The sequence below is a fragment of the Marmota monax genome, unplaced genomic scaffold, assembly GCF_021218885.2.
Source record: "Marmota monax isolate L192 unplaced genomic scaffold, Marmota_monax_Labrador192_F-V1.1 WCK01_AAM20220418_F8-fsc00315, whole genome shotgun sequence".
Lineage (NCBI taxonomy): Eukaryota > Metazoa > Chordata > Mammalia > Rodentia > Sciuridae > Marmota > Marmota monax.
In genome coordinates, this window is record NW_026692798.1 from 196,996 (window position 1) to 211,918 (window position 14,923).

Below are 14,923 nucleotides of genomic sequence, written 5' to 3' on the forward strand. Positions count from 1 at the left end.
CTTCTCTATCTTTGGATAACAGTTTACGTAGCACAGTGCTTTATAGTGGTGGGAGTTCAGTAAATTATAGAATTCTGATTAAAATTGGAAAATATATTTATTTTGTTGATCAAAGAGAGAGACACAGAGGGAGAAGGAAGAGGGAGAGGGGGAGAGGGGGGAGGGAGGCGAGGGAAAGGGAGAAAGAGAGAGGGGGAAGAGAGAGATACAGAGAGAGAGGAGAAGAAAAAGGAGGAAGAGGATGAGGGGAGAGAGGAAAGAAGGAGGAAGAGTAGGGCGAGAAGGAGAAGTGGAGGATGAGGGAGAAGAAGAAGTATTATAATTCTAAGTGAGGAACACCATGGGTCATAGACTGACTAATGGGAACACAGAACTAACAATTTAAGTCTGATCTCTTTTTTTTCATAGATTAATTTTATAAGGTAAGAAACAGAACTATGTATATGCTCAACATATTTCCAAGTATAACTTACCATTTCCTCAACAGGCTTCAAATAATCATCCAGAGACATAACTCGAATCATCACTGAAGAAGGAAATAAAACACTATTTATCATTAAAAACTATCATAACAGTTTTTCTCCTAAATAGATTAACCTAGTGAATCAGAAAGCATGAGACTACCACAAACTGTAATGAGTAGAAACACATATACCCAAAGTGATCCAAATCAAATACAGGGGCTATGATCTTGGGACTGTTAAAGCAGCCTCAGGAAAGAGTTCAGTAAAATGACTTTCTCATTCTTTTACTGCCATCTGCACTTTCTCCTCCCATGTATCATCATAAAATGTGATCAAGGTTGCTTAATTACTTTCTTAAAATAATGAAAGAAAGAGGAAGCAAGTGAGATAAGTTAACTTTATCTTACTTGTACAATTCATCCCAGAAATTTTGTGTGGACTTAATTCAAATATGCTTTTTTTTTCCCTGTCTATAGGTCATTAACTAATTCTCTTCTTCCAAAATATGCAGTGTAAGCAACTGCAGGCCCCTCTACTCTCCCACTCTTCTTTATGTCCTATCTGTTCTTAGCCTGATGGCCCTTGTCAAATCCATGTTACAGTGCTGTCAATGAAATTCATTCTGCTTAAAGGTGTTTTCTTTTGCCCCTATTTTCCTCACAGAATGTTCTTTCAATTTCTTTTCTGCACTGAGGTTACCTTTTGCCCTTTAGGTCTCTCTAATGGGAATAATTCATTGTCCACATGACTTAAAAATGGGAATAAGTGAACGTGTTAGCGTTCACCAATAATCTTAGTGGCTGGAGTTGCTGAGGCAGGAGGATTGGGAGTTCAAAACCAGCCTCAATAAAAGTGAGATGCTAAGCAACTCAGGGAGACCCTATAACTCAGTGAGACCCTGTCTCTAAATAAAATACAAAATAGGGCTGGGGATATGGCTCAGTGGTCAGGTGCTCCTGAGTTCAATCCCTGATACCTCCTGCACCCAAAATGGGAGTAAGCAAATTCCCGAAGTTACACTTCCAATGAAACAATTTCCTTTTGCTGTAATTAAAGAGAAAGTATTTTAGATGTCATTTGTTTAAAAAAAAAAAGCAAGTAGCTATTGTCTGTTTAAATAATATAAAGGATTTCAATGAGTTAATGGCATTCTTTTCTACCAGCTAAAGATATCATAGACCATTTTAAAAGGCTCCATGGGGTGGGGTCCTTTAGTTGTCCTTTTAAGGAAAGTGAAGATTGGTGTCAAAATTTGTGTCAATAGGTCAATGTTATTACACTTTGGGGAAAAAAGCCATGCATTTATAGGGTCAGATAGTTAAAACCCTATGTTGTCATCTGGTTAAAGCCCTTTAAATGGGTTTTTCAAACTGAGTTAGAGATCGGCTTTGTTAATCTCATTCTTCCAGACTATTGACCCTCTTCTTATTTCAATTTACTTATGCACATACTCATTTTTTAAATGTTCATTGAGAATATATTTTATCACTCATATGTGTGTGCATGGATTATTGTCAAGTGATGAAGATAAAGAAAAAATGCCTCTGTATATCATGGACCTGTCATAAACTGGCAGAGAAATCCCAATCTTATTAAGTCTTATGATTTTAAATGTGATTTCCTGTTGATGGCTCCCCAAAGTCACTGCTCCAACCCTTTCTTCTAATCTAAGGATTTATAAAACATACTTCCTACTTGCCTACTTATCTGCCTTGTTGTTTAAAAACCATCTTGTGTTTAATGTGTCTAAAAATTAACTCCACTGATACTTTTTTTTTTTTTTTTTGGTGGTGCTGGGGATTGAACCCAGGGCTTTGAGCATGCAAGGCAAGCTCTCTACTAACTGAGCTATTATCACCAGTTAAAAATGAACTCAATTTCCTCATTTAAACTTACTCTTGTCCTACTCTTTCACATTTTATAAAAGGGTATTTTTATAACTACAGGTGTTCACATCAGAAATCCTGGGTTTCTTCCAATGTTACTTCCCTATATACTTGCGAAATACTGTGCTTCCCTTGTCTCTTGCCCAGAATGACTCTCCCCACCCATGTTGCACAACTTCACTTTACTGAAGCCTTTGCTCAATTACCTTAAACAAGTATTTTCCTCTAGCCCCAATCCTTCCACCCACTTGTTAGCACTGCCATTTAGACACTGATTTCTCCTTTAGTCTGTCATTAAGTTTATTCAACACATAAAGGTCTTTTTCTTGGTCTCTTTCAAGATACACTAACTGGATCTCTGCCATTGGAGTTGCCCTAAACTACTTAATCCTTCTATAGTCATAAAAGCAAACCTTTGAGGACTAAATCTTTTCTCTGAAGAAAACCTCCCATTGCGAAATAAGTGTGTCTTAATAACTTAATGTGCAAGTAACATATTTCTCTCTAGAAAACTCCAGCCTTACCTCCCTTCTAAACTCCCCTCCCTTCCAGCCTCCTATCTAGCCTCTCCCCATGGTGTCACCTAACTTGAAGCCATTTAGCATATCCCTCTGTGTTATTTCATCATGAGCACTATCTTTATTTCTGTCACTTCTGTCTATAATAATTTTAATCCTTTTCTTCTCAAAAAAAAAGAGACTGATTTCCTTATTTAACTTATTTCTTACATGCTAGAATCATGGGTGCCTTATTTTTTCTTTGTTAAGCAATATTTTCTTCAATGCTCTTTTTTAATACTAGAGTATATATCTCTAGGGAAAACTGCCCATCCCGCACCTCTCTTATATGAACATCTAGGAGAGTGAATCCCTAACAGTACCACCGCTCTGTATGATCTTGTATCGTGGACTGGTCACCTGGATGGATACCTGATCCAAACTGAAAAGTCATATAATTTAATTTGACATTGTTCACTTATGCCTCTAGGAAAAACTTATTGCCAAAAGAGTGCCAAACTGTCAATATTCTTCATAAGATGATGGTGGTTATCACTGGAAACATAATAAATGAATAAGTTTCTTTTCTGCTGAGTGGGTGTGCTCCTATTTTTTCTGGACTAGTAAGTTAATTAAAATAATCTCTCCTTAAGTCTTAAGAGTTTTGTTTTTGGACCTTAATTCATCTTCAGATTTTTGGTGAACTTTTTTTTGGCATGACTCCCTAGCCATTCACCACACAGCCAGTCTACTAATCCCCACTAAGAAGTAGCAGTGGGTTAGTGGAGTGGCAGAGTTAGTGGCCTGGGCAAGCTGGAACATGGGCAGTGAGCACTGACCATGGCCAGGTGGAGCCCAATATGCTAGCTCAAGCTGGAGGTGTGGTATGCCAGGGTACACCTGACCTGGTGTCTCACAGCAGCCTTACCTAGCTGAGCTAATGCCCCATCGAAGAAGCCCACATTATCCCCACCCGTGGCATTCACAGTCTGCAGATCTCAACCTCCTAGGAAGCTAGGATTGCAGGCCAAGAGTGAGATAATAGAAGTGGGGCCCATCATTAAGAACTGTAGCACATTTCTGTGCCACAGAGGCCTGAAGCTTATGCAGGCCCCACTTGCCAGCAGAAATGGAAAACCTTTAGTTTCATTTCTTCCTCTATTCAAGTGCCTGACATCTTTAAAGATTTACCAATGAGTATATACCTTTAAAAGGGAACTATAATATTAAGCCTAATGTTTAAATAATAAAAACCTCTTTGTTCAAAATGTTTTGTTTTGAAGGATAAGTATTTTAAACAAATGAAATAAAACTCTTACTACAGAATTCTTGGAACAAAAATCAGGTGGTAATTATGATTTGGGAGGAATTTGCAATCTGAAATTATACTAGTTGGAACCTGTTCTAAATTGTTTAAGGATCACTGTCCAAATTATCTATGGGATAGCAGACAAGTTACATGGCCACCCTGTCCTTACTTCTGATTTCTGAGTTAGAATTCTTTGCTTTTTTTTTTTTTTTGATATGAGGTAAGTTTGGTAAGAAGTGATTACAATAATCAGGAAAATCCCAGTCAGACAAGTACATAATTTTCAGCCAGCCAGATAATTCTGGTTAAAGATTTTAATCACAATAAGGTAAGATACTTCAATGTAAGATAAAGGCCAAAAATTTGAAAGTTGGAAAATACGAAGTTAAAAAAAATGCATGTAGCTAATTTATAAACCTTTTCTTAAGAGTTTTAAATGGTTAAATTTATTATGACAGTCATCAATAACTTCTTGTAAAATTTTTAGTTTGCATTGATGTCATATAATCTGTAATTTCTTAGAAGGAGACAGAATGAGAAATAGATATGCATCAAAATGAAGATAGTGGTCACATAGGAAGCTATAACAAATCATATGTGCCCTGAATTTTTAGCGTAAGGTCATAGTTAATATGGCAATGTACTTTATATAAAAGAAGAACTGCTATAATGAGTAAACCAGGAACAGTTACAGCATTATATCTCAGATAACGAATGACTTTTTTTAACTGTATATCCTTTAATTGTCTAATACTCAACCTTCATTTTATGCAGTATAGAAAAACCATTTCTGTGCACATTAGGTCCTTTATTAGAAAGTAGATAGGATAAGAATAATAAAGAAATTCATTTTGATTAACTTTTTACATTTCTATGCTGTTTGAAGTAGTAGCTTCCTTGCCAACCTCTGCCTTCTGCAATTCTTCTTAGCAAGAATCTAGGAACGTTCCTTGGGCATTTGCTTGTGTCTACTATATACAATCTTCCTCCTCCTGAGCACAGCTAAACCCACCACAAGTAAATTTATAGTGTTGGTTCAAAAACCGTTGGTGCTGTCTAAATTTTAGCACTGATAAATACCTTGGTTTTCTTATCCAGTGCTTCTATTTCCCTCTGGTACCCCAGTACTGATGTGAACTCCCATGTTTTTGACTGCTCTGTAGTGAGGAAGTGATGGCAAAGGCCCATCTAACACCATAAAAACAAACCAAAACATCAAAAGAGACTTGGATCTTGGACTTTTTCTGAGAAAGGGGAGTGGAAGGGTGTGGGATGAAAATACTCATACATCTCAGTTCCCACAATGTCAGTATTTTTCACCTCCTTCTGTTTGGGCTTTGCATAGTCACAGCATGTTGATGCCTAAGAAGCCTGTGATTTAAGAAAAACCCAACTTACTCAAACCCACCTCAAAGATCAAGTGTCAACTAGCAGGTCAGTGCTAAAACAATTTTTCTGTCTCCTGAGCAGAAAAAGAAAAGACCTATAAAATTTATTTTTTAAACACAGATTTTAAAACTTTCCTTGCTTTCAGAGCAAAATGGACTTTTAACAAACTACTTTTTTTTTAGTGGGGGCGGGGGGATTTTACTGGGGATTGAACTCAGGTGCACTTGACCACTAAGCCATATCCCAAGCCCTATTTTGTATTTTATTTAGACAGAGTCTCACTGAGTTGTTTAGCTTTTGCTGAGGCTGGGTTTGAAGTCATGATCTTCCTGTCTCAGCCTCCTGAGCCACTGGGATTAACAAACTTCTTAAATAATTAATTTTAGTCACTGAAGCTTGAGAACAATTGTAGCTACTCAGTTTGTTCTATTATATGTAAACAACTAGAAAAAAAATAGTTATAACATATTCATGGTCATACATGATAATTATACCTAATAGTATATCCTGGAGTAAGTATATATCCTAATAGTATGTCCTGGAGGACAATAACTGATAAGGTATTACAGCTGGCTATTTATTTTATGGGGTCTAAATCCAAGGATTCAACTAATCAGACATTAAAAATACTCACATTCAAAACAATTGTATCTGTCATGAATATGTATAGATGTAAAATTTTTTTTCTTGTTATTATTCCCCAAGCAATACAGTATGACAGCTGTTTATAAACACTACCTATGTATTTGTAATAAGTAATGTAGGCATGATTTAAAGTATGGAGGATGTGCATAATTTCTAGGCAAATTCTATGCAATTTATAAATTTTTATATTTTTGGTAGGTATAGAATCAAGGGATATTTACCACTGTGCCACATCCACAGCACTTTTATTTTTTTTAAAAAATTGAAACATAGTCTCTCTAAGTTGCTGAGGACTTGCTAAACTGCATTGAGGTTGGGCTTGAATTTCTGATTCTACTGCCTTAGCCTCCCAAGTCACTGGAATTACAGGCATAAGTCATCATGCCCAGAAATAGTATGCTATTTTATAAGTAATGTGAGCATCCATAAGGCTTGATAATTGGTCCTGGAACCAATTCTCATTGCATACCGAGAGACAATTGTATTTTTCTTAATATATTTAAGAAAGCTAAAATGCTCTGAAAAAAATAATATAAAAGGTAAAAATACATTTAGTTCAGAATGATTTTAATGTATCCTTATCTTCAATAAAAATATCATCAAAACAGTCAATGAAGATATTTCTAAACTAAATAATACCATTGATAATTCAAATGGACCTAATAGACACCTACAGGATATTTTACTCTAAAAAAGCCGAATTTGCCTTCTTCTCAGCAACTCATGGAACCTTTTCCAAAATAGACCATATTCTAGATCACAATGTAAGTTTTAGCAAACACAAACAAGTTATACAATACCATGCATCATATTGGGTTATAATGGAATGAAACTAGAACACAATGTAAGAAAAATAATAGAAATCAAACACATGAAGATTGAACAATACTTTCTTAAGTGAAGAATGAATCAAAGAAGAAATGAGAGGATTCAAGAAATTATTTTTTAAGAGAGAGAGGAGAGAGAGAGAGAGAGAGAGAGAGAGAGAGAGAGAGAGAGAAGAGAGAGAGAAAGATAATTTTTTTTTTTTTAGTATTTATTTTTCAGTTTTCGGTGTACACAACATCTTTATTTTTATGTGGTGCTGAGGATCAAACCTAGCACCCCACGCATGCCAGGTGAGCACATTACTGCTTGAGCCACATCCCCAGCCCCAAGGATTCAAGAAATTCTTAGAAACAAATGAGAACACAAATACAACATATTATATCAAAATCTGTGGGGCAGTATGAAAGCAGTTCTAAGAAGAAAATTGTGCAGCATTGAATGCCTACATTTAAATTACAATTAAAAAAGAGAGATTCCAACCAAATAAAGTAATATTCCACCTCAAGGACTCAGAAATGGAAGAACAAACTAATTCTAAAATCAGTTTAAGACAGATCAGAGCCAAGATTAATGAAATTGAGAATAGTAGAAGAATACAACAAATCAGTGCAACAAAAAGTTGATTCTTTGAAAAGATAAATAAAATTGATAAACTCCTAGTCAAATGAACCAAAAAAAAGAAAGAGAGAAGATCCAAGTAAACAAAATCAGAAGTGAAAGTGGAGATATCACCAAGACAATTCTGAAATCCAGAGGACCATTAGAAACTACTTTGAAAATTTATATTCTAATAAATTGAAAAATCTAGAAGATATTGACAAATTTCTAGGCACATATGACCTGCTCAAATTGAACCAAGAAGATATAGAAAGTCTAAACTGACCAATATCAAGTAGTGAAATTGAAACAGTAATTAAAACCTTCCAAAAAAGAAAGACCCCGGGGCTGGGGATGTGGCTCAAGCAGGTAGCGCACTCGCCTGGCATGCGTGCGGCCCGGGTTCGATCCTCAGCACCACATACAAAGATGTTGTGTCTGCTGAAAACTAAAAAATAAATTTTAAAAATTCTCTCTCTCTCTTAAAATAAAAAAGAAGAAAGACCACAAACCTAATGAATTCTCAGTTGAGTTCTACCAGACCTTTAAAGAAGAACAAATATCAGGTTTTCTCAAACTATTCCATAAAATTGAGAAGGATGGACTACTTCCAAACATTCTATAAAGTGAGTATCACCCTGATACCAAAAGCAGGCAAAGATGCATAAAGAAAACTACAGACCAATATCCCTGATGAACATACATGCAACAAAGTATTAGCACACCACATTCAAAGACTTTTCAAGAAGATAATATTTCATGATCAAGTAGACTTTATCTAAGGAAGACAAGGTTGGTTCAACATATGCAAATCAATAAACATAATTCACCACTTAAATAGAATGAAGAACAAAATCATCCAATCTTCTCAATAGATGTAGAAAAGGCTTTTGATAAAATCCAGCACAGACTCTTGTTAAAAATTCTAGACAAGCTAGGGATAGAAGGAACTTACCTCAACAATATAAGGGTTATATGTGACAAACTCAAAGCCAGCATCATACTGATTGGAATAAAACTGAAAGCATTTCCTCTAAAATTAGGAATAAGACAAAGATGTCCACTCTCACTATTTCTATTCAATATAGTTTTGAAACTCTAGGCAGAGGAATCAAGAAAGAGAAGCAAATTAAAGGGATACAAATGGAAAAAGAACTCAAACTATCTCTGCTGATGACATGATTCTACATTTAGAAGACCTAAAAAATTGCTTCTAGAGCTGATAAATGAATTAAGCAAAGTAGAAGGATACAAGATCAACATTCATAGATCATAGATTTTCTACACTGCAGCAGTGATTCTGCTAAGAAAGAATTCAAGAAGAACATCTCTTTCACAATAACCTGAAAAAAAAATCTGGAAATTAATCTAACCAAGGAGGTGAAAGATCTGTACAATGAAAACTGAAGAACACTAAGGAAATTGAAGAACACTGTAGAAGATGGAAACACCTCCAATGTTCTTGAATAGGAAGAATTAAAATATTGTCAAAATGCCCATACTACTAGAAGTGTTATACAGATTCAATGTAATTCCAAGAAAAATACCAGTGACCATCTTCACAGAACTAGAAAAACAGTCCTTAAATTAATTTAAAGAACAAGATACCCAGAATAGCCAAAGCAATTCTAACCAAGAGGAGTGATGTAGGAGACACCACAATATCCAATTTCAAATTATACTTGAGAACTATAACAAAATCAGTATAGTATTTGCATCAAAATAGACATGAAGTCCAATAGAATAGAATGTGGGACGCAGAGACAAACCAACATAGGTACAGTCATCTGATACTTGATAAAGGTGTCAAAAATGTATGTTGGAGGAAAAAAAATAGCCTTTTTAACAATTGGTACTGGGAAAACTGGATATACATATATACAAGAATGAAACTAGATCCTTATTCCTCACTCTGTACAAAATTGAAATCAAAATGCATCAAAGACTTGGTAATTAGAACAGAAACTTCAAATAGCTGGATTAATAAACAGAATATATAAAAGAACTCAAAAAACTCAATGCCAAAAAGCCCTCAAGTAACCAAATTATTAAATGGGCCAAAGAACTAAATAGAAATTTCTTAAAAATAGAAACACAAATGGTCAAGAAATACATGAAAAAAAATATTTAACATCTCTAGCAATCAGGGAAATGCAAATCAAAACTGTACCACTGTTTCATCTCACTTTAGTGAAAATGGTAATTATCGAAACAATACTAATAAATTCTGCCCAGGATACAGGGAAAAAGTACACCCATACATTGTTGGTAGAACTGCAAATTAGTACAACCACTCTGGAAAGCAGTGTGGAGACTCATTAAAAAACTAGGAATGGAACTACCATTTGCCCAGTTCTCCCACTCCCTGGTATTTATCCAAATGAATGAAAACCATCATATTATAATGATATGGCCACTTCCGTGTTTATAGAAACACAATTTACAATAGTCAAATTATGTAATAAACCCAGATGTCTGTGAATAGATGAATGGATTACGAAAATGTAGTATATATACATGAGGGAGTTTTACTTAGCCATAAAGAAGAACAAAATAATGGCATTTGCTGGTAAATTGGTGAAAATGGAGAACCTTAGGCTAAGTAAAATAAGCCAGACTCAGAAAAATCAAGGGCCAAATTTTTCTCTCAAATGTGAAATCCAGAGCAAAAAAAAATCTACATCTATATCTATCTATCTATCTATGAGAATGAAGGCAGCTGGGGACTGAATCAAATATCATAAATATATAGGAAAGCTCAATGGAGTAGATCAGTAGGAGAATAAGAGGAAGGAGGGAGAACAGAAAAGGGAAGGAAATATCCAATGAATTTAACAAAATCATGTTAAATTCCAAAGGGAATTTCACCATTATGTATATGTAGAAAGTACCAATCAAAAATAAATAGAGAAGTGAGAAGAAAGTAGAGCAAAGGAAGGAGAGTAGTGGGAGAGAGTGGAGGGAGCTAAAGAGGGGAAGTTGGGGATTGAAATAAAATTCTTTGCATGTGTGATTTTTTCAAAATGAACCCAACTACTAAGTATACCTACAATGCTCTAATAAAAAATACATCTAGTTTAAATGAATTATATTTTTAAATTTTTAAAAAATTTATATATGACAGCAGAATGCATTACGATTTGTATTACATATATAGAGCACAATTTTTGATATCTCTGGTTATATACAAAGAATATTCACGCCAATTGGTGTCTTCATAAACATACTTTGGATAGTAATGATCATCACATAAATGAAATATATTTTTAACTAACACATGAAAATGGTTTAACAGCATGTTTCATTAAACTTTAAAATATGAGTGCATGGAATTTTCCCAATATGTATATCAAAAATAAATGTCACCGTATATTATATTACAGATATATAAAAAATTAAATCTCAATTTATTATTCAACAGGATCATACTTGCAAGTCTAATGAGAACATGATCCTGTCATATGTCAAAAGAAGTAATATTTTTAAATTTTTTGTTTATTCTTTTTTAAAAGGAGCCTGTTTGAGGAGCAGAAGTATAGAAGCACTCAGGTCTGTTTTTTTCCTCAAACCTTTACTCTATGTTCATGCCCACTCTTCTTGTCCAAGCACATTGTGCTACTCATTACAACATCAATACTAATGGCTTACAAAAACGATGTGCTATAACAATATGTGCAGATTTCTCAGAATAATCCTCATAGTGTTTCATCATGGCATAATCCCCAAAGCCGTAGTGATGCCTCATAGATATTGCTCAACTGCATGAAAATGCCACTTCCGCTCACAATCAGGGCTTTTCTTCAACTGTCATTTACTTCATTTCTTATTCCTTCCATTTATTTTCTCTACTCCAAATAAGTTTATCTCTTTAACATTTTAAGGTCTGGTTTTTGAGTTAATTCTACCTCCATGTTTTCTTGTGTTCCTTTAGCTCATGAGAAATGTCTGCCTTTTTAAGATTGTAGCTGTGTTCCTTACCTCTTTCTAAACCCAGGAGACGAGAGAAGGCTTTTCAGTTTAATTCAACATCATGCAGGGCAATTACTTAGTCACTAGGAGAACCTCTCTCTCCATTACTGTGTGTGTGTGTGTGTGTGCGCATATGTATTTTTGATACTAAGAACTGAACACAGGGCCTGGAGCATGCTAGGCAAGCACTCTATCACTTAGTTACACCCCTGGCCCATTTTATAATTTTGTGAGGAGCTCTTGCTAAAAGTTGTCCAGGCTTGCCTTGAATTTGTGATCCTCTTGCCTGTTTCCAAAGTAGCTGAAATTTTTTGTAGACCCTTTTGGGTCTTCTAGGTATAGAATCATGTCATCTGCAAATAGTGATAATTTAAGTTCTTCCTTTCCTATTTTTATGCTTTTAATTTCTTTCGTCTGTCTAATTGCTCTGGCCAGTGTTTTGAGAACTATATTGAATAGAAGTGGTGATAGAGGGCATCCCTGTCTTGTTCCAGATTTTAGGGGGAATGCCTTCAATTTTTCTCCATTGAGAATGATGCTAGCCTGAGGCTTAGCATAGATAGCTTTTACAATGTCGAGGTAAGTTCCTGTTATCCCTAGTTTTTCTAATGTTTTGAACATAAAGGGATGCTGTACTTTGTCGAATGCTTTTTCTGCGTCTATTGAGATGATCATATGGTTCTTATTTTTAAGTCTATTGATGTGGTGAATAACATTTATTGATTTCCATATATTGAACCATCCTTGCATCCCAGGGATGAATCCTACTTGATCATGGTGCACAATTTTTTTGATGTGCCTTTGTATCCAATTTGCCAGAATTTTATTGAGGATTTTTGCATCTAGGTTCATCAGAGATATTGGTCTGTAGTTTTCTTTCTTTGAGGTGTCTTTGTCTGGTTTCGGAATCAGGGTGATGTTGGCCTCATAGAATGAATTTGGCAGAGCTCCTTCTTTTTCTATTTCCTGAAATAACTTGAAAAGTATTGGTATTAATTCTTCCTTAAAGGTTTTGTAAAACTCCGCTGTATACCCATCCGGTCCTGGGCTTTTCTTGGTTGGAAGTCTTTTGATTGCTTCTTCTATTTCATCTATTGTTATTGGTCTGTTTAAGTTGTGAGTATCCTCCTGACTCAGTCTGGGCAAATCATATGACTTAAGGAATTTATCGATGTCTTCACTATCTTCTATTTTATTGGAATATAGGTTTTCAAAATAATTTCTAATTGTCTTCTGTATTTCTGTAGTGTCTGTTGTGATATTGCCTTTTTCATCCCGTATGTTAGTAATTTGAGTTCTCTCTCTTCTTCTCTTCGTTAGCATGGCTAAGGGTCTGTCGATCTTATTTATTTTTTCAAAGAACCAATTAGTTTTGTTAATTTTTTCAATAGTTTCTTTTGTTTCAATTTCGTTGATTTCCGCTCTGATTTTAATTATTTCTTGCCTTCTGCTACATTTGCTGTTGTTTTGCTCTTCCTTTCCTAGGGCTTTGAGATGAAGTGTGAGCTCATTTATTTGTTGGTTTTTCCTTTTTTTGAGGAATGACCTCCAAGCAATGAATTTCCCTCTTAAAACTGCTTTCATTGTGTCCCATAGATTCTGATATGTTGTGTCTGTATTTTCATTTATCTCTAAGAATTTTTTGATTTCCTCCTTTATGTCTTCTGTAACCCATTGATCATTCAGTAACATATTGTTCATTTTCCATGTGATGTAGGATTTTTCCTTCCTTCTTTTATCATTGATTTCCAGTTTCATTCCATTATGATCAGATAAAATGCATGGTATTATCTCCACCCCTGTATATTTACTGAGGGTTGCCCTATGGCATAATATATGGTCTATTTTTGAGGAGGATCCATGTGCTGCTGAGAAAAAAGTATATCCACTTGATGATGGTTGATATATTCTATATATGTCAGTTAAGTCTAGGTTGTTGAAAACTACTAGAACTAATAAATGAATTCAGCAAAGTGGCAGGATATAAAATCAACACGCATAAATCAAAGGCATTTCTGTATATCAGCGACAAAACTTCTGAAACGGAAATGAGGAAAAACACTCCATTCACAATATCCTCAAAAAAAATAAAATACTTGGGAATCAACCTAACAAAAGAGGTGAAAGATTTATATAATGAAAACTACAAAACCCTAAAAAGAGAAGTAGAAGAAGATCTTAGAAGATGGAAAAATATACCCTGTTCATGGATAGGCAGAACTAACATCATCAAAATGGCGATATTACCAAAAGTTCTCTATAGGTTTAATGCAATGCCAATCAAAATCCCAACGGCATTTCTTGTAGAAATGGATAAAGCAATCATGAAATTCATATGGAAAAATAAAAGACCCAGAATAGCAAAAGCAATTCTAAGCAGGAAGTGCGAATCAGGCGGTATAGCGATACCAGACTTAAAACTATATTACAGAGCAATAGTAACAAAAACAGCATGGTACTGGTACCAAAACAGGAGGGTGGACCAATGGTACAGAATAGAGGACACAGAGACTAATCCACAAAGCTACAACTATCTTATATTTGATAAAGGAACTAAAAGCATGCAATGGAGGGAGGATAGCATCTTCAACAAATGGTGCTGGGAAAACTGGAAATCCATATGCAACAAAATGAAACTGAATCCCCTCCTCTTGCCATGCACAAAAGTTAACTCAAAGTGGATCAAGGAGCTAGATATCAAATCAGAGACTCTGCGTCTGATAGAAGAAAAAGTTGGCTCCGATCTACATATTGTAGGGTCGGGCTCCAAATTCCTTAATAGGACACCCATAGCACAAAAGTTGATAACAAAAATCAACAAATGGGACTTACTTAAACTGAAAAGTTTTCTCTCAGCAAGAGAAACAATAAAAGAGATAAATAGGGAGCCTACATCATGGGAACAAATTTTTACTCCTCACACTTCAGATAGAGCCCTAATATCCAGAGTATACAAAGAACTCAAAAAATTAAACAATAAGAAAACAAATAACCCAATCAACAAATGGGCCAAAGACCTGAACAGACACTTCTCAGAGGAGGACATACAATCAATCAACAAGTACATGAAAAAATGCTCACTATCTCTAGCAGTCAGAGAAATGCAAATCAAAACCACCCTAAGATACCATCTCACTCCAGTAAGATTGGCAGCCATTATGAAGTCAAACAACAACAAGTGCTGGAGAGGATGTGGGGAAAAGGGTACTCTTGTACATTGCTGGTGGGACTGCAAACTGGTGCGGCCAATCTGGAAAGCAGTATGAAGATTCCTGGGAAAGCTGGGAATGGAACCACCATTTGACCCAGCTATTGCCCTTCTTGGACTTTTCCCTGAAG

The 14,923-nt window shown here is 35.2% G+C and overlaps 1 protein-coding gene across 1 annotated transcript in view; it reads right to left on the reverse strand.

Annotated features, from left to right (window-relative positions):
* LOC124095079 (ovostatin-like) overlaps window positions 1-14,923 on the reverse strand; it is a 70,780-nt gene that overhangs the window by 53,162 nt on the left and 2,695 nt on the right. The window contains exon 4 of the mRNA XM_058580497.1: window positions 474-526. Coding sequence (XP_058436480.1) covers window positions 474-526 — 53 coding nt within the window. The remainder of the gene's footprint in view (window positions 1-473; window positions 527-14,923) is intronic.